At 45.6% G+C, this 23,922-nt stretch overlaps 1 protein-coding gene across 2 annotated transcripts in view; it reads right to left on the bottom strand.

The window, feature by feature from the left end:
- Positions 1 to 23,922, bottom strand: part of TRAM2 (translocation associated membrane protein 2) — an 87,994-nt gene that overhangs the window by 19,365 nt on the left and 44,707 nt on the right. For both annotated transcript variants that reach the window (XM_053603110.1, XM_053603111.1), the window contains exon 2: positions 19,779 to 19,842. In XM_053603110.1, the coding sequence (XP_053459085.1) occupies positions 19,779 to 19,842 (64 nt within the window). The remainder of the gene's footprint in view (positions 1 to 19,778; positions 19,843 to 23,922) is intronic.

The raw sequence follows: 23,922 nt of genomic DNA, 5'->3' as shown, positions 1-23,922 counted from the left end.
CGCACTCACCCTGAGTCACACACACTTGAGTCATCTCTGCACTGGGATGCATTTACCAGAAGGTAGGCCAGGGTCGGTTTATTTCATGGTGGCCAGGGAACAAAGTACAGCTGACTGGGTCACTCAGGGAGTCAACCCTCACCTCAGCTGCTCTGGCCTGGGGGACCATGAGTGTGGGTGGCGGAGAGGGGGCGAGAGAAGGTGGTGAGGACAGAGAGAACATGAACTTTGAAACCAGGCAGACTTTCCCTTTTCCTCTCCCTCCTCCTTTCCACAAAGAACTACTCTGTAGAAACAAGCAGATAAAAGACCTGCCTCTGGCTGCAAAGCACAACGCACAGCAGGGAGACCAACAAACAGACTTAGGGTTACACCAGGGATAGGCAGGAGCCCTGGCAGCTGGCAGATGGAGGCCTGACTCCAGCCAGAGAGGAGGTGTGGGGTGACTGGCTGTTCAGGGTGAAGAGGGTGGCATCAGAGCGTGGGGAGAGGTGGGGCCGTAGCTGGTGGGGGGAGGCATCCACACAGGACGCAGGCAATGGGGCCCTGCTGCCAGGGAGGCCAGGGGCTGGCAGTTATGGCAAGTGACAAGGCTGCTGCTACTGGCCTTGTGAGCCACGTGGAAGGGTGTGGACTTTATCCTGAAGGCAATGTGGAAACATCGAAGAATTCCAACTAAACAGGAAAATGATGAAATCTGTGTTTTGTAAAGTTTACTCTGATAGCTGTGAACACACCTGTAGGACACCAGCTGGGAAGCTGCCCCTGCAAGCCAGGTAAGGAACCAGGTGGCCTGCATGAAGGCAGGGAGGGAACTGATAAGCCCGGGTGACAAACCCACCCTGACCCACCAAAGGGCTGAGATCTGGGAGGGTTAGTCAGACACAAGGACCAAAGGAGGAAACGGGAGGGTGGGAAGAGAATGGGACTCAGCCTCTGCTGCTGCTCTCCCCTATGGAGCCGGGATGATAGTTTCCCCACCTTCTTCATAACGGAGGATCAAAGGAGATTAGATGCTAGCATATTTTGAAATTATAAGATAATTAAATACATGCAAAGTTTCATCATTAAGTCCATCATTATTAGGCAAAATGGGATTTGTACTCAACCAAACAAGCACAGTCCAAAAATCAGTGAAATAACACCTCTGAAGACTTTAGATTATCCATTTTCAAGCCTTTGAGGTTACACGACAATTTTTACCCCAATTACTATGGATCCAATGGGCTGTGACCACAGCCTTTAGCCCTTCTTGAAATGAGAATGAATACCTGGGCGGCGCCATGGCTCAAGGATATGGTGCTCGCCCCATATACTGGAGGTGGAGGGTTCAAACCTGGCCTGGCCAAAAAAAAAAACTGCAAAAGGTAAAAGAGAATGAATGCATGAATCTATGCATCCTGTGTTCCTTCACTGTTGAGTGTGACGGGCATGTGTGTCCACCAGCTAACAAACCACATGTAGGGCTCCATGCTGGGGCTGGGGAGATGGCAGTGAGCCACGTGGGCACAGCCCCAGCCTGCCTGGAGCTTAGCGGGCACATATCAAATCCTCATGTACTCAAAACCAGCGGCCAAAGAATTACACAACTCAACAACAAAAAATCAAACAACCCAATTAAAAAATGGGCAAAGGTCTTGAATAGACATTTCTCCAAAGAAGAAATCAAATAGCTGGTAAAAACATGGAAAGATGCTGGTCATCAGGCAAATGCAAATCAGAACCACAATGAGCTATCTCCTCATACCCATTAGGATGGCTACAATAAAAAAAAAACTGAACAGAAAATAACAAGTGTTACCCAGGACGCAGAGAATCTGGAATCTTTGTGCACTGATGGTGTGAATGTAAAATGGTACGGCCACTATGTAAAACAGGATGCTGTTTCCTCAAAAACATAAAAATAGAATCACCATCTAATTCAGCAATTCTACTTCTAGGTGTATACTCAAAATAACTGAAAACCCAGAAGTGGGATCTCAGTAAAATATGAGCACATCCCATTTACAGCAGCACTTCTCATGACGGCAGAACAGCAGAAGCAGCCCGCGAGTGTGTGGAGCGACGAATAAACAAAACCTGGTCTATACACACATGGAATATTATGCAGCCTTAAAAGGAAGAAAACTCTGACTACACTACAACATGAAGCTTGAGGACATAGCACTACGTGAAACGAGTCAGTCTCAAAAAGACGAATAATGTATGGTTCCACTTACATGGGTCTGAGTTACCTAGAGCAGTTGAATTTACAGAGGTTGTGGGGTCAGGGGAATTGCTGCTTAATGGGTACTGAGTTCTGCAAGATGGAAAAAGTACTAGAGATTGGTTGTATGAGGATGTGAACACATTCAACACTACTGAACTGTGTGCTTCAAATGGTGGAGACAGTAAATCTGAGCCCATGTGTATGTTATCACAATTTTAAAAACAACAACAAAAACAGCAGCCAGGTATGACAATGCTGCAAAGTGGACCAAAGGCTGGGTGGGGAGTGGGGAGGCTGGGGGCCTGCACAGGCGGGAGATGAGGAAGGGCCCTTTACAGGTCATGGCAAGATGCGTGGAGTGTATCTTAAAGACAGTGAAAGCTACCGGAGGACTTTAGTCACGTATTTACAAAGACCCCTCTTCCTGCCATACATATGGAGAAGGGGTGAGAGGGTCATGGTGGAAGCCCTGCACCAATGATGGTGGCAGAGTGAAGGGGGGAAGACAAATGCATCAGGTGGATTTGGGTGAGAGAATCAGAAGAACCAGGACTCTGCTATCTTATCTGCATTCTGCAGCCCTCCTTAGAGATGCAGAATTCTTCAACAGGCGTTATCTGGTTTGATCTCCAGAAACATCTCACGAGATAAGCAAGGAAGGTGGATGAGGAAACTAGATATTGCCCTCATGGTCAACCTTTCACATCTCCACTTTGAGAGAGAAACCAGTTTGAGAAGTATCTACCTTCCTTTCAACCATATTAAAAGACAGACAGCAGTTAGGACTGCAATAAATAATGAGTGACAAGCAGCTTCGTGATCAGGGGCACACTAGAGGTGAGAGGCAACTGTCAAACTCCAGAGTGTGGTGTCCCGTAGAGTTAAGGGAGTAATGAAGCCCCTTCTCGGCCACTGTGGCCCCGGGAGAGATGAGTGTGGCCGGATGCCCAATATTTCAGCAGCAAAGACAGAAATCTTTATATGAAATCATCTGATTCTAAAATGGGGTGACTAATTCAAAATGTTAAAAAAAAAAAAAAAGTATGAGCCAATACCAAAGAGGCCAAAGAAAACACATCTGTGGGCCAAATCCAACCACGGGCCACTGGTTCACACCTCCAACCTACGTGACCCCTGACACCTTACTTCTTCCGACACATCCCTGTGGAGCACATCTGCGCGCCGTAGCGCAGGAATGATTCTAGCTTCCGGAGAAAGTACCTTCGGTAATGACCTTCCCACAGCAGAAGGGCGATCCCACACCTCCCACCAAAGTCAGCCCGCTTTGCTTATCTTTGATCACAGTTTAAAAAGAAACCTGGAAAAAAAAGATAAAAAGAGGCCTGGAATGACCAACATGAGCACTGGTTGTTTTGACAACCTCAGTTAGCAGCTGTCATTTGTGACCTCCTTTTTGGTCTCCTATGATATTTTCTGGTTTCCTTTTGATGTCACCTGTAAGCAGCTTCTCCTGTCCCTGTCGCCTCTGTATTTCCCAATCTTGTCCAGATACTACTATGCACTCCCTGGCCTCCTCTGCATGACCTGAGCCAATGTCCTACTGTTTACTGCCATCCCATCTGCTCTGAAAACTCTAGCATCTCTCTGCCCATGGAGCATCCTCCTTTGTCTGAAAAACTGGCTGTTTAAAGACGATGACTGGGGCAGTGCCTGTGGCTCAAGGAGTAGGGTGCTGGCCCCACATACTAGAGGTGGCAGGTTCAAACCCGGCCCTGGCCAAAAACTGAAAAAGAAAAAAAATAAACCATAAGACTCTTTTAAAAAAATAAATAAATAAAAAATAAAGAGGATGATTGTACTTACTCCTGGGATCCTTCTTTCTCTCTCAGTTTTCTTCTTAATTCCCGTAAATTTGGATTTGTAAAATTTAATTCTATCAGTTTCTGTGTTTACAGCCAATTCTTTTTTCACCTTATTTTACACTATCTATAAATCCAGAACTTAGTTATGAAAAAACCTGCATCAACAAAATCCAGAGGCAAATGATCACCTGGCAGAAAATATTTACAATTCAGATCAGAAACTAACATGTAAAAAGCTCCCAGAATTTGAGAATTAAAAGGTTTTTTAAAATTCTGCAGAAAAATGGGCAAAGCTTATAAACAGGTAATTCACAGAAAAAAGAAACACAGATGGCCCTTGTGCATTTTAAAGGATGCTCAGTTTTTCACAGAAGAAAAATGCAAATTAAAACTACACTGAAACTACCATTTAATACCTATCAGATTGGCAAAAATCCAAAGCTTGATGGTATACTCTTGCTAAGGCTGTGGGGAAACAAACTCTCTCTTACACACTGCTGGTGGGAATGCAAAAACGGTGCCACCTCTTTGGAGGGCAATTTGGTAATTTCTACTGAGATTGTAAATGCACCAACCCTTTGATGCAGCAATTCTACTTCCGGGAATTTCTCCTCTAGCTAGTACCTTCCCTACCAAAATGACATGTGTACACAGTTATGCACTCCAGCACTGTTTTTCACAGTGAACTCAGGGACACAACCCAACCTGTTTTCATTTATAGGGAACTGGCAAATAAACTGTAGTACAGTACACGGGGTACTCAACACGTGGCATGGACCAGCAGCACCAGCATCATGGATGCCAGGCCTCCTAGATCAGAAACTTGGGAGTAGGGAATCCAGGAATCTGGGTAACAATACCTTCAGATGATTCTGACCCTACCAGAATTTAAAAAGCATTGATATAAACAATGGACCTGCTTAAAAAATAGAGAGAGAGAGAGAATCAGTAGCCATGCACTGTGGCTCACATCTGTAATCCCAGCACTCTAGGAAGCCAAGTTGGGTGGACTGCTTGGGCTCAGGAGCTCAAGACCACCCTGAGCAAAAGCAGACCTCCATCCCTACTAAAAATAGAAAAACTAGTCGGGAGTTGTGGTGGGCGCCTATAGTCCCAGCTACTTGGAGGCTGAGGCAAGAGGATTGCTTGAACACAAGAGACTGAGGTTCCTGTGAGGTATGATGAACCCACAGCACTCTACCCAGGGCAACAGAGTGAGATCTGTCTCAAAGAAAACAAAACAAACCACCACCACCACAACAACAACAAAAAAAATCAGCAATTAATGAAATCAGGAAAGGATAAAACTAATCAGGAGACTGGGGAATGAGAATAGTAGCACCTTTGAGAGGGGCAATGACTAGAGGAGCTCGAGGAAGCTGGGGTTATTGTACCTTCACTCAGGCTACCGCGCTGTGAGTTTTAGGAATGCAAAAACTTCACCAACTCACGCACTTGACTGCATGTGTTATACCTCAAGACAGTGTTTGAAAAAATGATGCCTTATACATATTGATATGAAATGACGTCCAGGGTCCATTATTTAGTGGAAAAGAGGCAAGGGACAGAAGAGAACAATAGCATTCCACCTTTCATGTTAATAAAGAGGGGGGAAATTTTGTACTTGTATTGGCATAAAGCAACCTTGGAAGGGCAAATAAGAAATTCTGAAATGTTTCCAGGAGACAGGTATGATCTCCCACAGGTGTGGAGGGATGAAGGAAGGGAGGACAGCTGGACACTAGACTCTTACTCTGTAGCCACAGCCTGGAAGGGACATCATGAAGAAGCTGGGAAGCAGGAAATACTGCTCTCGGCTCACCTTGATCTAGGTTAGATCTGAATAAAGTATCTGGTTTTGGACAGATTTATATTTGAAGCATGTGAGTGCACTTCCTATTCAAAAATACTTTTTCTTTTTTTTTTTTTTTTTTTTTTTGTAGAGACAGAGTCTCACTTTATGGCCCTTGGTAGAGTGCCGTGGCCTCACACAGCTCACAGCAACCTCCAACTCCTGGGCTTAAGCGATTCTCTTGCCTCAGCCTCCCGAGTAGCTGGGACTACAGGCGCCCGCCACAACGCCCGGCTATTTTTTGGTTGCAGTTTGGCCGGGGCCAGGTTTGAACCCGTCACCCTCAGTATATGGGGCCGGCGCCCTACCGACTGAGCCACAGGCGCCGCCCTCAAAAATACTTTTTCAAATAAATAAATTTTCAAATTCTTCCTGCTTTGTATAAATAAAATAAAATGGTGCCTTCTCCACCTTATTGATCTAGTCCCACCCCCACTCCCCCATGGGGATGTAAAAAGATAGCTCATATCTGGAGCTGCCACTTGCCTATCATGTGACCCTGGGCCTCTCTGCCTCCCTGTTACCCCTGCTAGACAACGTGTATAAAACTATCAACCTTTGTCAAGTGCTGTGCCTCATGCCTGTAATACTAACACGGGTGGCCAAGGCAGGTGGATTGCTTGAGCTCAGGAGCTTGAGACCAGCCTGAGCCAAGAGTGACACCCCATCTCTACTAAAAACAGAAAAACTAGCTGGGTGTAGTGGTGCACGCTGCTAGTCCCATCTACTCAGGAGGCTGAGGCAGAGAAACTCTTGAGCCCAAAAGTTTGAGGTTGCTGTGAGCTATAACACCACAGCACTCTATCCAGAATGACAAAGTGAGAATCTGTCTCAACAAACAAAAAACGATATACCTTTCTTCAAAAACTACAGGAATAAAATAGATAACTGACTAATAAAGTACTATGCAAACAGATAAACTCCTTATGACTGTTTCCAGCAGACAGAATCAGAAGCTAAAGGGAAAGAAGAGTCACTTGCTCTGGGCCACACACTATTCTGAGCACGCCTGGCAGTGACATCATTTGCTCCTTGCAGCTGAGGCTTGGAGGCAAGCAGCCCCTGTGCTCTCAGGACCTGCAGCTAATTAGGACTGGGGCCAGGGCTCCACCACACTGCCAATGCCAGAGGCCAAGCCCATGGTCTCCCCACCAGGCCGCTCTGCTTCCCGACACCCCTTCACATCACACAGAAGATGCATTTGTTAAACGCTGAAGGCTGGCCTCACTCCCCAAGGTGGCTGGAAAGACAGGCTTAGGACGGGCATGGGACATGCAGCCTCATACTGACCCTCTAGCCCTGCCCCGTCTCCCCAGGATGCTCCCCCACTGGCCACCCAACCTAGAGGACATGGCCAGTGGCATTTTAACTCCAAGCACCATCATGGTTCTCAGACATGCAAATGTACACACACACACACTCTCAGACACAGGCTGCTACGGTTGAACTCTCTCCCCTCCAATCCCCATCTAAGAAAAAAAGATATGTTGAAGCCCTAACCCCCAATACCTGAGAATGGGATCTTATTTGAGCATAGAGTCTTTACAAAGATAAACCTATTCCAATATAACAGGGGACCTTATAATAAGGAGAAATTTTGAACACAGAGACAGACACACACAGAAGCAGAGAACGTGACGAGAATTGGGGGAAGCCAGCCATCTCCACGGTGGAGAGAGAGACCTGGAAGAGACCCTTCTCTCACAGCCCTGGGAAGGAAACAACCCTGCCAACTCCTTGATTTCAGGTTTCTGGCCTCCAGAACTGGGAGACAATACACTTCTGTTGTCTGAGCCCCCACGTGTGTGCCACTCTGTCATGGCAGCCCCGGTGAAGTCATACACACACCTACAGAAGTAAAAATCTAACTGGCACATCTTCAAAGTTACCATTTAACTCCATTTGTTTGCTTTGGGATATATTATTCCAGCTTTATGGTAAGGCAGAATGATAAAAGCTATTTCTATGATGTAAAAAAAAAAAAAATGTAGAAAAGATGAGAAAAGAGAGAACTTGGTAAGAAAAGCTCCCAGCTTCTGAATTGCTTTCATGATGCCCCACTCCTTTTGGTAAGGCTGTAATCCTCCCTGTGGCCTTGAAGAAAGACATATAGCAAGAATTCCTAGATGCCAGGCGCAGACTACAGACTGCACTGTTATTTACAAATCTGTGGCTGCTACCTGGAACGTGCCCTGGGCGCAGCACACGCACTCGTTCGGTAGGCTGCCACACCCGCTCACAGCTAGGGAAGGTGTGAACTTGTTTTTTTATTGTTCATTGAGAGCCACAGAGGAAAAATAATCCTTCAAAGATCAAATGCAAAAAAATACTTTTTAAAATCTAAAATTAGGGGTTTTTACTCTCCTAAAAAGAAGAATTTCATCAAACCCACTGCTAAATTAACGACAAAAAAAAAAATTTTTTCAATAAGAAAAATAGATTAGAAAAAAAATTATCCTAGCTAGATACGAGAAGAAAAGATTTCATCCAGTGAAGGTGAAGTAAAATGGTGGGGGTAAGGCCAGCGGAGGGGGAGGTGAAGAAGAAAGGGCACTTAGAAGAAAAGAGACTTGGCAGAAAGGGCGCTCAGTGCAGCAGGTGAAGATGTGGGTGTGCAGGCTTCCAGCTGCTCAGCAATTAGCCACAGTAAGTACGTGGTTCTGCTCACTCAGACCTCTACAAGCTCCACACCAAATGGGGTAAACACTCTGGCGTGTGGCCAAGTATTGCACAAAGTCAAGTTGAGGCTGGAAGGGGACACTTCCAGGTTGATAGATGTGCTCAGTTTGTGAACACATTGATTCAGTTTGTTTTTTTTTTTAACAGTCTCACTCTGTTGCCCAAGCTAGGGTGCCAAGGCCTCACCCTAGCTCACAGCAACCTCAAACTCCTGAGCTCAAGTGGTCCTCCTGCCTCAGCCTCCTGACTAGCTGGGACTATAGGAGCCTACCATAACACCCAGCTAATTTTTCTATTTTTAGTAGAGACAGGGTCTCACTCCTGCTCAGGCTGGTCTCTTGAGCTCAAGCAATCTGCCTGCCTCAGCCTCCCAGAGTGCTAGGACTCCAGGCGTGAGCCACCACCCGCCCTGACACCTGATTCACTGAGTGGAACACTCACTACTGGCCCATCCTTTGCACAACTGTTATACTCCCTAAGTTTGACAACTTTTGCTTCTTGAAAAACAAGTCCAGAACTGGCCACAAGTCCTGGGTCAGAAGCTGCCCACTGTGGGTTTTTTTTTTTTTTTTTTGCAGTTTTTTGGCCAGGGCCAGGTTCAAACCCACCACCTCCGGTACATGGGGCTGGTGCCCTACTCCTTTGAGCCACAGGTGCCACCCAAAGCTGCCCAGTTTTTTTTGGATAGCCAACCAATAAGCCAGGGATGCTGGGGGCTCTGGTTTATTTTTCTCTTATTCTGACAGACAGGACTTTTGGGCCAGAGGGGCTCGGATGTTCAGCCCAACAGATCTAGGACAGAGCCAAGGGTCTGCCTCTCTGACTAATATTTCCCCTCTATCCAACACCCTCCTGGCAAACTCAGCCTTTCTCAAGCTTTCTGGGTCCTGCATAGGGTGTGAGCAACCCCAGCCATCCTCTGCCCTATGACTGCAACCTTAGAAACACCCAACATCAACTCTGAGCCTCAGCTCCCTCAGCTGTAAAAGGATCAGGCCAGGCAAAGCGAGTCTCAAGTCTCCTTCGGCTGCACGCGCCACAGCTGCAGGTTAGGTGGCTTTCAACCATAATCAAGTACAGCTTCCATCTCCAGGGCCACTGTTACCCACCTGTCTTTTCCCTTTCTTGCCCCCATGAGCTCATCTTGCCCCCATGGACTCAGTCTAATATGTGATGCCAATCTTTTGAGCATGTGATATAAGCAGGAGATAACACTAACTCCTGTCGACCAGCAAAGGGAACAAGAACCACTCTGAGCCCTGGACAAAGGCCTATGGCTGAATAAGGCTTTAAAACCACCTGTCTGAGACTGTTCATAGAGGCAGCAGGTCTCATCCTAGAAGGAGCTGTGAGAACGGTGGCCAAGCCGTGGTATTGGAGGTTCCCAGGCTTTCCATCTCCGGCTGAAAAATGCAACAAAGCAGAAGGTAATAAAACCAACAGGAGTAGACAGAGCCAGGAAGTGGATCCTTGTCACCTTTGATCACTAGACCCTCCTCCTGAAGAGGTCCCTCAGCCTCTGTTCTAGGTGTGCAGCAACAGGCATCGTCAGGAATGATGTGACCGCAGCTCTTAGGCTCACCATCTTACAAACAAGTACTAACCAGGAGCTGCAGCCCCTGCTGGAAACCAGCTCTACCCAGGGATACTCCCCACATCCTCCCACCTCTCCCCAGACCAAATATTCATAGAGAAACCAAAACTGGAGGAGGTCAGAAAGATGCAAATGCGTTCCTGGGGTTTTAGGGGTTTTCTGTCCTACCTTTGAGGTCACAGGTGCAGGTTATCTGAAAGCCTAACTGGACCTTTTCACCCACCTAACTTAAAGCCATGCTCTCAAGCTTTAATGGGTCCAGCAATCACCCAGACCCTGCATGTCTAACAAGTTCCCAGGTGGGGCCAACAGCACTGGTCTTGAGAACATCTTCAGAGACTCCTGGAACCTCTTGCCTCCAGGATCTGCTGCAGCTGAGGCAGTGACCTCGCTCTCAATTTCGCAGATGGGGGATGGAGACCAGATGTTAACCAGTTTGCTCAAGACAAATTAGTAGCCAAAAAAATCCTTGTAAATAAATGCTTAGCCGGGTGGCACCTGTGGCTCAAGGAGTAGGGTGCTGGTCCCATATGCCAGAGGTGGCGGGTTCAAACCTAGCCCCGGCCAAAAACCAAAAAAAATAAAATAAAATAAAATAAATGCTTAGCCTATTTCAACAGTTCTAGACTAGAAATGAGCAGGCCTTGAGTCTGCCAGTGGGAAGAATCAAACTTCCATAATTCTCTGACATTTAACAGTCTCAATATTTCTGACCCTAATACTAGATACTTTCAACTGTTTTAATCAGGAAGAAAACTCAGAGCGTCCAATGGTAAGACCAGAAAACTGATACTTTATTCTGTGCCAGTGCTGGGCAGGGTGTACGGGTGCCAGGTAAGATATAGAGGGATCAGTTTACATTTGTGTTTCAGAGAAACAATGAATAATTTTCTAGTATAATTCTGTCCCAAGCATAATTTGGAATATACTTATATTTTAATAAAAAGGCATTCATTGTTTGCCTGAGAATTGGACTGGCAGTCCTGGATTTCTATTTTAAAAGCCTGGAAACCCATTCAACAGGATGGCAAGTAGGAATAAGGAGAGCAGGGAGCTGTCAAAGAAGAATATCCCCTGCTCAGTCACTGCTGCCTTTGGAGAAAGCCACAAGTTCCCTCAGTAGGCACAGACTTACCACTGCTGTTCCGAGTCCATCTCTCTGAAGACAGCTTAATTTTCTTAACTAACTGATTATAATGCAACAAAATCACCAATTTATAGCTGGTGTTACGGATTGCATTGTCCCCAAATTTCATAAGTTGATGTCCTAACTCCCAGCACCTCAGAACGTGATCTTGTTTGGAAACAGGGTCTTTGCAGAGTAATTAGTTAAGATGAAATCACAGTGGAGTAGGATGAGCCTCTAATCCATCGTGACCGTGTCCTTTATAACAAAGAGTAATCCGGATATGGAGGCTGACACGCTCAGAGAATGCCACACGCCAGGGAGCTACCAGAAGTAGGAGGGAAGCCTGAACACACCTCCTTCCAGCCCTTGCAGGGAGCACGGCCCTCCTCGCCCCGGGATCTCTGACTTCTGGCCCCCAGAACTGTGAGACAAGAAATTTCTGTTGTTTAGGCCACTCACTTTGTGATGCTTTTGTTATGACAGCTCTAGGAAGCTGATGCTGGGACTGGGAAGAAGGGAGTTAAAGGGACTGGAAAAGAGGAAGGAGTTAAAGCCAAAGGAAGCTGGCAGGAAAAGCCTCACCCACATTACATATTAGCTGTTTTCCTTAGCACTTAAAAACCTCAGCTGAGAGGAGACACAGGGATTTAGAAAGGACAGCCGGCTTCAGCTTCGTATGAAAACAGTCAGTTCTCCACGAAAATTCGACTTTAAATGTTGAGTTGAGCAAGTCACATAGTATTTAAATAAGAAACCTTACAAGTCAGAATTAACAAAAAAAGGAGCCATTTCCAAGAGTAGAGTGCAATCTGAAGAGATTTTGAGAGTTTTAAAAATCACAACCTTGACAGGCTTGTTACTGCCAAGTATTTTTTCCCATGAGAAATTTGCTTTCCCCCAATCTTTACAAACCAAACATTACCATATTGGGGTGGTGATTAAGGAGCTCAAAACAAAATAAAGCAGGCGATGCTAATTTCATTGTCTCTCTTGATTATTTGCTTGTCGTATTTCAAAAGCCCCAAATGGCGAGATTTAAAAGATAGGTTATTTAACAATACTTTATCATCTCCTTCTAAAGCGACTGAAACCCCCTCAATCTAGCATGGATTTTAATGTACCTTTCCCTGGAGCCAGGCCTGTCCTGGGTCTGGAAGGTATATTTTGGGAGCAGAATTCTACAGTCCCAACCTGGAAAACTGCCCGGGCTGGCTGGCTCCAGTCACTCTGGCCCACGTTCAGTTACTAGAACACACTGAGGTGTCTGTTTCTCACCTGGCGGCTTTTGCCCATGCTGATCCCTGTGCCCAGAATGTTCCTTCTTCCGCCCAAACCGCTCTCTACACCCACAACACAACCTCCACACACTCAGCTCAAAAGCCAGCTCCTCAGAAACACCTCCAGTCACCACCCTTTCATTTCTGCTTGTCACAAAACCTTGTCCATTTCCTTCACAACCCCGTCACAGCTATAATACTGTTTACTTGTTTGTTATCTGTCCCTCCCCAATAGATGGTAAGCTTCACGGAGTCAGAAATCAGATGAGTTTTGTAAATTATACCCAGGGCTCAGGCCACGAAGGGCACACAAATATTTGTCTAGATCAATCAATTAATTAATTAAACAAATGAAGGCATGATATGGTCAACAGCAGCAGCATCCTCCGAGACACAGTGGGAATTCCCAACACCCAGAGGCTCTGAGTTCAGCCCTGGAGCAGGCAGTCGACGCTGACCCCCTGGTCAAAGACAGACGCTGGAGGACATCACTCATCTGCTCATTTCTCTGGCAAAGTTTCAAACTCAAACATCAGCCCTCTAGGATCATGATCTGGCTTCACAAATAGGCTCTTCCTGTAATAGAAGAATGCCCAGTCACATGTTATGTCAACTGTTGTGGTCCCCAGGAAAATACTTTCTTGTGGTAAATTACCAAAGTGGTACTGGTTATAATCTGATGTCCCATATACATTAACTTCAGGGAGAAATGTAATGGAAACACCAGCGCAATGTGTAATAGCTGGCTATTTCTTTATAAATTTATCAATAGGCATTCTGACATTAAATAAAGAAAAAGCCTGGTTTCATCCCAGGGATACAAGGCTGGTTTAACATATGCAAGTCCATAAATATAATTCACCGTATCAGTAGAAGCAAAAACACAGACTATACGATACTATCAATAGATACAGAAAAAAACATTTGACAAAATTCAGCATCCTTCCTCCCAAGAACCCCATAGGTGGGCACATTTCTTAAACGGATGGAAACCATCTATGACAAACCCACAGCTCATGTCCTACCGAATAAAGTAAAACTGAAAGCTTTTCCACTCAGAACTGGAACCAGACAAAGATGTCCACTATCGCCACTACTATTCAATATAGGACTGGAAGTTCAATCCAATGTAATCAGGCAAGAGAAGGAAATAAAGAGCATCCAAATGGGGAAAGAGGAGGTCAACCTTTTGCTCTTTGCCAACGATATGATCTTATACTTAGAGAACCCTAGAGATTCAACCACGAAACTCCTGGAACTGATCAAAAAATACAGTAACATTTCAGGATATAAAAATCAATGTTGGGCGGCGCCTGTGGCTCAGTTGGTAAGGTGCCGGCCCCATATACCGAGGGTGGTGGGTTCAAACCCGGCCCCGGCCAAACTGCAACCAAAAAATAGCCGGGCGTTGTGGCAGGTGCCTGTAGTCCCAGCTACTTGGGAGGCTGAGGCAAGAGAATCGCGTAAGCCCAGGAGTTGGAGGTTGCTGTGAGCTGTGTGAGGCCACGGCACTCTACCAAGGGCCATAAAGTGAGACTCTGTCTCTACAAAAAAAAAAAAAAAAAAAAAATCAATGTCCCCAAACAGCTAGGTTGAGAAGCTAATCAAAGACACAATTCCCTTCATGGTAGCTTCAGGGAAAATAAAATACCTAGGAATATACCGAACAAAAGAGGCGAAGGGTCTCTACAGAGAGAGTTATAAAATCCTAAGAAAGGAAATGGCAGAGGACATTAACAAATGGAAGAACATACAAGCTCTTGGCTGGGAAGAATCAACATTGTTGGAGGATCTATTCTACCCAGGGCAATCTGCACATTCAATGCAATCCCCATTAAAATACCAACATCATACTTTGAAGAACTGGAAAAAATAGTAGTTTGTTTTATATGGAACCAGAAAAAAACCCGTATAGCCAAGGTGGCTCTGAGTAACGTGAATAAAGCTGGAGGCATCACTCTACCAGACTTCAGGTTATATTACAGTGATCAAGATCAAGCACGTATTGCCACAAAGATAGAGATGGGGATATATGAAACAGAATAGAAAACCAAGAGATGAAACCAGTCTCTAGTGGCCATCAGATCTTTGATAAACCAAACAAGAGCGTACAGTGGGGAAAGAATCCCTTTCAACAAATGGTGCTAGGAGAACTGGATAACCCCAGGTAAAAGACTGAAACTGGACCCACACTTTTCACCACTTACAAAAATTGATTCAAGATGGATAAAGGATTTAAATTTAAGACACAAAATGATAAAAATATTAGAAGAAAGTGTGGGGAAAACTCTTGATGATGTTGGACAGAGGAAAGATTTTATGAAGACTTCAGCAGCAATCACAACAACAACGATAATAATCAAATACGACTTAGTTGAGTTGAAAAGCTTTGGCACAGCAAAGGACACAGAAATTAGGGCAAGGGTACAAATTTCAGAATGGGAAAAGATACTCACATGGTATGAATCTGACAAAGGGTTGATAACTAGAATCTACAGAGAACTCAAATTAATAATAATAATAATAAAAAGAACAACCAATCCCATCTATCACCGGGCATGACACATGAACAGAACCTTTTCTGATGAAGACAGATGAATGGCCAACAAACATTTGAAAAGGTGCTCATCACCCCTAATCATCAGAGAAATGCAAATCAAGACTGCTCTGAGATGTCACCTGATCCCAGTGAGAATGGCCCACATCACAAAATCTCAAAGCTACAGATGCTGGCATGGATATGGAGAGAAGAACACTTTCATACTGTTGGTCGGACTGCAAACTAGTACAACTGCTTTGGAAAGAAGTGTGGAGAATCCTCAAAGAACTCAAATAAGACCTCCCATTTGACCCTGCAATCCCATAACTGGGCATCTACACAGAAGAAAAAAAATCATTTTATCGTAAGGACATTTGCACTAGATTGTCATAGTTCAATTTACAATCGCCAAAATGCGAAAACAGACTAAATGCCCACCAACCCAGGAATGGATTAATAAGCTGTGGTATACCATGGAATACTATTCAGACATTCAAAAAGATGGAGACTTTACATTTTTTGTACTAATCTGGATGGAGTTGAAACACATTTTTCTTAGTAAAATATTACAAGAATGGAAAAGCAAGTAGCCAGTGTATTTAATACTAATATGAAGCCAACATTTAATACATGCCCATATAAGAGAAAAACTCAAATCAATTCAAGGTGGGGGGTGGAGGACAGAGGGAGGGGGATGGGTGTGCTCCCACTTAATATTAGGATATATGACACACCTCTTGGGGGTGGAAAACAATTATAAGAGAGACTCTACCTAACAAATGCAAACATTACAACCTACTTGTTTGAACCCTCAAACTAATCTGAAATTTAAAAGAAGAAAAGAAAAACACTGCATTTTGTTTACAAAAAAATCCCCTAAAAAAAAAAAAAATCCCCTAAAAACCCTAAGATTTATGGATCATAAGTAGATGACATAGGGTGTTTTTAGCAATACATACACAAAACCTTTAAACACTGTCTCATGCCTATAATACTGGCACTCTGGGAGACTGAGGAGGGTAGACTGCTTGAGCTCAGGAGTTAGAGACCAGACTGAGCAGGCATACAAGACCCCGTCTCTAAAAATACCTGCGCACTGTGGCAGGTGCCTGTAGTCCCAGGTACTTGGGAGGCTAAGGCAAGAGGATCACTTGAGCCTAAGAGTTTAAAAGTTGCTGTGAGCTATGATGGCAGCACTCAACCCCAGGGCAACAAAGCGAGACTGTGTCTCAATAAATAAATAAATAAAATGTGTGTCTACTTAACAGAAATTCCATTAGTAGGAATTCATCCTAAGAAAATAATCAAAAATGAATATAAAAATTTAAACACAGGAATATTTACTGTAATGCTATTTATAATAAAAATGGGAAACTTAGAAATCCAAATAGGTTGATAGAAAATCTGTAGTAATCCCTATTAAGAAATTCTCTGCAGCTTTTCAAGACGTCTTGTTGAATGGAATAAAAATCAATGACATCCATAAACTCTAGTAGCAAAAAAGGACATTAGGAATCAATACTCTAAAACTTATTAACTACAGTTTTTGCTCGGTGATGGGTCATGTGTGATTATATTTGTTTTTCTGTATTTTATATTTTTTCTGTAAGAGTTACGTCTCACATAAATATACTTTGAAAAAAATGTTCATTAAAAAATAAATTGTTAACTAATCACAAAAGGACAACCGCTATATGATCTCACTTACATTCAGTACCTAGGGGATCAAATGCATAGAGACAGAAAATATAATGGAGGTTGCCAGGGGCCGGGGCAGGGGATGGAGAGTTAGTGCTCAGGGGGTCCTGAGTTTCAGTTCTGTGAGATAACAGGGGAGGGGGATGGAGAGTTAGTGCTCAGGGGGTCCTGAGTTTCAGTTCTGTGAGATGACAGGGGAGAGTGATGGAGAGTTAGTGCTCAGGGGGTCCTGAGTTTCAGTTCTGTGAGATGACAGGGGCAGAGGATGGAGAGTTAGTGCTCAGGGGGTCCTGAGTTTCAGTTCTGTGAGATGACAGGGGCAGAGGATGGAGAGTTAGTGCTCAGGGGGTCCTGAGTTTCAGTTCTGTGAGATGACAGGGGCAGAGGATGGAGAGTTAGTGCTCAGGGGGTCCTGAGTTTCAGTTCTGTGAGATGACAGGGGAGAGTGATGGAGAGTTAGTGCTCAGGGGGTCCTGAGTTTCAGTTCTGTGAGATGACAGGGGAGAGTGATGGAGAGTTAGTGCTCAGGGGGTCCTGAGTTTCAGTTCTGTGAGATGACAGGGGCAGGGGATGGAGAGTTAGTGCTCAGGGGGTCCTGAGTTTCAGTTCTGTGAGATGACAGGGGCAGGGGATGGAGAGTTAGTGCTCAGGGGGTCCTGAGTTTCAGTTCTGTGAGATGAAGGAGTCCAGGACACGAATGGTGGAGATGACAGCACAACGAGGTGAATATACTTAATGCCATTAAACTATACACTTAAAAGTGGCTAAGATAGCCAATTTTTCTTTTTTGTTGAGATGGAGAGTCATTCTGTCACCCTCAGTAGAGTGTCCAGCATCATCACAGCTCACAGCAACCTCAACCTTTTGGACTCAAGAGAGCTTCCTGTCTCAGCCTCCCAAGTAGCTGGGACTACAGACACCTGCCACCACGCCCACCTGGTTTCTCTACTTTTAGTAGGCATGAGGTTTCGCTCTTGCTCAGGTTGGTCTCGAAATCCTGAGCTCAGGCAATCCACCCAACTCAGCCTCCCAAAGTGCTAGGATTACAGGTGTGAGCCACCGTGTTCAACTTAACATGGCCAATGTTATGCATACAATACCATTATGTTTTTTAAAACTAAAAAAAAAAAAAAAAAATTAAACCATTAAATCTTAAGTACAGCTGAGTCTAGAGGTGACACAGTTACTAAGATTTTCAAGAAACAGAAGTAAACAAGCCTAAACTTGAGGATGGACGGCACTGAGCTGCACGGTCCAGGCTGCCCCCAGTGCTGGAGTGTGTGGTTGGATGAGCAGGTAAGCCTGTTCCCTCACTGCTGGTGCTGGCCACACATCCCCTGGCTCACCCTCCAGTCTCTTCCATCACGGGTTGGAGTTTCCTTTCTCTCTTGCCCATGTCCCTCAGTTTGACTCTCAGATTAAAGAAATTAAATTGGATGCCCTAGAAGTATGACTTCCCAGAGCCTGGCTACAGTGACCACAGGTGACAGGGGGACTCAGGAAAAATTTGTGGCTATGTCCTCCATGGACCACAGGCTTAGAGACTCACTCTCAAAGCCCTTTAGCTAGGGGTTGGTGGAGTCAAAGAAATGAATCTCACCTTAAAGTCTAGACAACTGACCTCTCTACTAAAGAATGAAGAGGAAAGAACCAGATTCAGCAAATGAAATCCTTCCTTTGTTCATCAAGAGGGCACCCAGTCCTTAGCCCCTGAGAAAGGAGTGATGCCTAGATCTGACCCTGAGAATTCCAACGTTGCAGACCCATGGCCCGAAAGCTGGACTTGCCCTACAGGTGTGTTGGCTTAGCCCACCAGTGTTGGTCTACACAACATTTGCAAAATTTCTGTTAGTTGCCAACATTTAAATAAAACAAAACACCTACCTAAAAGGAGGTGTTCTTGTTGTTGTTTTGTCATTGTTTTTCAATTCTCATGGGAAAAATAAAGAAATCTCTTGGCCATACTGAGTTTACTCTCCTATGTGACAACAACGGGCTGGAGGTGAGCAACAGATTGACTCTCCCCAGCCCAGCCTCACTATTTACCTACCTGGCCCTGCTGCTCCTTGAGTGGTGGCCCCTCAACTGGACTGGGAACTGCTTGGGAGAACTTTGGGGCACAAGGCATGATGCCACACAGGCGTATTACCATAAGGTCTCAGAAATACTCAGTGACTACTGGCCAGCCTTTGGCATCAGAGTGTGGCACTCTGCAGGCTTGAGGGTCAGGAATAAACCACAGACCCAGAGGTGTCTGGCATCTATATCCTGGCCACGTTTCCAGGTACCAGGTACCATCAAATGCAACATCCTGCCCATCCTCCTCATTGCAAATTTTAAAAAGAAAGCTGTACTGTTGAGAACGGATCGATGGTCATGATGCCTTGTGTCCTCTCTCCAGCAGAAGACGACACGGGATGCTTTGGGGAGAGGACTTGGAGCCGCACGAAGCACCCCCTGGTGCACCTATTTTCTTCCCGTACCACAGCTGAAGACCAGAGGAAAGTCCCCAGCCATTTACACTGCACCACTCTGCTATCTCTACAGTGGAACAATGCCGGATGCTGAGTTTAAATATCTAAAAAGATCACGTACAATCCTAGCACTCTGGCAGGCTGAGACAGGTGGATTTCTTGAGCTCAAGAGTTTGTGACCAGCCTAAGCAAGAGCGAGACTCTGTCTCTACTAAAAATAGGAAAAACTAGCCAGGTGTTGTGGTGGGTGCCTGTAGTCCCAACTACTAGGGAGGCTGAGAGCCAAGAGGATTGCTCAAGCCCAAGACTGTGAGGTTGCTGTGAGCTACGATGACGCCATTGCACTCTACCCAAGGTGACAGAGTGAGACTCTGTCTCAAAAAATAAAACATAAAATATAAAAAATAAAAAAAAAGATCATATGTCCACAGGGGTGAAAGGAAGTTTTCCAAGTCCTTCGGGGTTAACAGAGCCAGGGAGAGATCAAGACCAGTGATTTCTTACCTGCTGTAGGCACACTAACGTTATACTGAGGTAAAATAAATAGGAAGGCAGTCTTGGCTGTGACCTGTAAAACAAAGGGAAAAGGTTCCAGATTAACTTTCAGCCACATCAAAGACACAAGACTGAGACCAGCCTCCAGACCCTGCAGGCCTCTCAGATAAAGGCTGTTACCTAATGCAGAGGTAGCACTGGGTTTTGTCCCATTTTTCTTCACTGACATACCTCCCAATACTTGTACTAAAAACAAACAAAAAAAGACCCTGGGCCCCAAATGGTATCTAGACTGGTGACTCACTGCAGATGGGTAAGACAAGTGCAGCCTGGCAGGATGAGAGCTCATAAGGGACAGTTATAAACCTGGCTGCCCTTCCTTCCTCCACTTACTCACTCACTCTCCCAGCTATTTACTGATTTAGTTCTGTGTACCCAGCTTTGTGGAAGATGGAAACTAGCAGATGAGATCCTGGGCTTGCACGCAGCTCAGGACCTGACTGGGGTTTCCCTGGTTGCCTGCACATTGGACACAGCCCTGAAAGTCTACACGTGGGCTTCAGAAACAGAGAAATTCAGCTGCTGATTTCATATCGACCTTACTGTGGGGCAAGACAGGACACCTCACACTGCTGTTTACTTCAAAGGCTATCTTTAAGATCTTAGTTGTGTTGTGATAGAAACTGTGGTTACCACCTGGTTATTCGTGGCTAAATCAGTACTGTGACACTTTAGCCAGCTGGGAAGAAATTACAAAACATAGAGAGATGTGAAGCTTGGACTCTTGAACTGACTACCTGAGTTCAAATGCAGGCTCTGCCATTTCCTAGATGTGGGACCATGAGCAAATAATCTTCTACGCTGAGCCTCGGTCTCCTTGTCCATAATATCAGGGCTAGTTGTAATATCTTAGCTGGTCTGGGTGGCACTGTCCCTGATGTCAGCATTGTTGAAAGCTCCCCAGATGTCTCCAGTGTACACCTGGGCCTGAGAACCACCAGCCACACTGCTCTGAGATGCACCTGAGGCCAGATGAAGAGAGGCCTTTCTCAAGAGGCCTCTGGTGACACCTCATCAAGACAAATGTCCCGGTTCTCCCCCAAAGCAGAGGTTTGGAGAGTGGCCACGTTGGGGGAAGGGACAAAAACACTGCAGCAAAGGCAGCACAGGAAGGAGTGAACAATGCATGATACAGTCCCCGTGTCACTGGGATATGCCAGCATGAGGTTCCTGCCTCGGCCTCCCCTCTAGAGACAACCCTACTTCTTGCCACAGTCAACAAGACCCAGTGCCCTGCAGGGGGGGTGTCATTTCCTCCAAGCCTTCTCGTGAACCTGGGCTGCTGTCTTCTACGTGTTCTGTCAAGCTCGCAGGGAAGGTCCCAAATGAGATTAGGTATGAGAAGAAGCTCTTGAAAACTCCAAGCCCTATTCAGATAGACAGGTCTTCCCCAACCCCCACCCTACACCCTTAAAACTTTGGTCCACAAGACCTCTTTCAGCATTCCTGACCTACCTTCCAGTCCCACAGACTATTTTCTTTACAACAGGCATGCTTGGTTTCAGCCAAAACGTTCTCCTTGCTGCTTCCTTTTAGTGGCCTGAGCCCCTCTCATGCTGTGCACTGTGACTCCTGTCCCCTCCCCCGCACACAGTTCGACTGATCAGAATCTCACACACCTTTCACAACCCACCCAACTGCAATCTCCTCCGAGAAGCCTCCATGTGGCCCTAAGTGCTCACAGGTACCACGCTTTCCGGCTGGGAGCACCCTGCACGGGCTCTGCTGTGTCATCCCGTCCAGACCTTGTTCCTAGTTCTCCTTAAAGTCAGGGGCTGTGCTGTCTCATGTACTCTTCTGTGCCCCCTCGAGTCACTCACACAGATGCACACAGCAAGTGCTCAGCGACTAACGTGGAAGGTCTCGGGCCGCATCTGCTTCACGCTGCTGCCTTTGCACCCACTCACTAGAGAAGTGACTTTCAACCGGTGCGCTGTGGCACCTGCTGTGCTGTGAGAGGATCTCAGGTGTGTAGCAAAAATTTTTAAAAATCATTAATTAAATTATTTTCAAAAGAAGTTCAAAGCACAGTAAGTATATTCTTTTCTCTTTGCTTTTTTTTTTTTTAATCAACATAATTTAAGTGCGCCGTGGAAGTTAAACTATACGTTCAAGTGTGCTGTCAGATAAAAAGGGTTGCAAAATACTGCGGTAGAGGGAGCTGCCCTCAGTGGCATTGCTAGAGCTGTCTCCTGTCACTGAGGCCTTTTCTGAGAGACCTGCCCAGCTGCCAAACCGCCTGAATCCAGATCTGCCACATGACCCCTCCTGACCACTCCAACCACGTGGCTCTCCCTCTCTGACCTCTGCTCACAGGGGTCACTCTTGGCTCCACCACCTGACCCTGTGTTGTCTGTCACGACTCCTGTGAAGTGAGCCTTGTCTTCTCAGACTGAAATATGTGTGAGGGAAGATCACAGCAGCCGGAAGAAATGGAGAGGGGAGAAAGGCAGGCAGAAGAAAAATATTTACCAGCACTTTTCCCTGCCCAGGCACAGACCTCCCACTTGGTTTCCTCAGGAACTCCCTTGTCTTTTAAGATTGTGGGGTGGAGTAGGCCTCTTTGGGCTGTCAGGTACCCACTCTCCCCTTCCTAACAGCACCAGGTTTCCTAAGGGAATCACCTTCCCAGCCTGTATGGGGTCACATCCTTCCTCTCCTGGCCAACTGGACCCCCCGTCCTGGGCCCTGGATTGGGGTGGGAATGGGGAAGTGTGATCACTGCCATACACCTACCAGCATCTTCCACTGTGGTCCCCGCAGTCCTGGCCCTGGAGCACCCATGGGTCTGCAACCTTCCCTCAATTGAGTGAGCCCCAGAGAGCCTCCATTTCTAAGACACTTTATTCTTCGATGTGAGGTGTACTCGTGTTCCCCTGAGCTGCCCTCGAGAATCCCTGGGGGAGCATTTGAAGTCCTTAGGCCAGGGCCACACCCCAGCCAATCAAACCAGACCCTTTGGTCATCCGCATTTTGTCAAGCTCCCCACAACATCCCAGCATACAGCCAAGTCTGAGAATCACTGTAGCTTTTTTTAAGGAAGCTAAGACACATAAAGGTGGGTGGGCTCTACCTATTCTCCAGCCCTAGCCCTGCATATACAGATGATTCTCCTCACCTGGGAGACACACAGGATTAGGTTCCTACAAGCCTCTAGTCACATTTTCATCGACAGATTAATACGTAACCTTGTTTTACGTGTGTTTCTGCTTAAAAACACCTTATTTGATCCATATTGTTGATTCATTAACACTGAACTCAGGGCCAATAGCACCATAACTCGTGCCTGAGATGAGCTTACCTAACACACGTGTTTTCTCCATAAGGACCATGAAAGCTGAGAAGGGCCATCTCTGTGAAGAACCATGAAAGCTGAGTATTGATTGGGGGTTGCAAATACATATTACCAAGTAAGGGAGCTCACAAAAAATGAAATCCACAAATAACGAGAATAAAATGTATTAGGGCGAACCTGAAGGTCAGGACCATAAAGACCAAAATTTTTCTTTTTCGACAGCTCGATTAATGCAAAATGTATACGCCACAAAATTCACCCATTTTAAGTGTAGAACGCTAATGGGTTTATCTTTATCTTTAAACTGTTTTTCCTTTGTGGGAATGTAAGCACTAGGAAAGTGGAGATCTTATCTACCTCGATTATCTTTGACCCATAGCCTCAAACAGTTCTCAGCAAACACGTGTCAGTGACCACAGTGAGAGCCGGTGTCATGCTCAAGCTACCTGACCGCAAGCCTGACCTCTACCCAAGTTTATTCTTCTGTAGACATCTTCTCTTCTAAGTCTGCCCCAGTGCTGAGCAGGAAGTAGGTTATCTCTTAAGTACCTGTTTCATGAACTCATACTGTAAGCACCTATAATATTGAACGACCACGGATGAATGCTTAACATGTTTTCTGAACATGATTCTGATAGAACAGGACCTAGGGCCTTAATTAAGGCAATAAAAACCGTTCTAAAACATGCGTCTTTCTTTGAAAACAGTCACATTTGCTCCCACCTTGCCATATGTCAGCAATATGGTGTCAGTTTACCTGATTTATAGATGCAAACGCTGAATTTGGGGCATAGAAAG

This window comes from Nycticebus coucang, chromosome 9, assembly GCF_027406575.1.
Source record: "Nycticebus coucang isolate mNycCou1 chromosome 9, mNycCou1.pri, whole genome shotgun sequence".
NCBI classification, from domain to species: Eukaryota; Metazoa; Chordata; class Mammalia; order Primates; family Lorisidae; genus Nycticebus; species Nycticebus coucang.
This window is presented reverse-complemented; position numbering and strand designations above follow the sequence as displayed.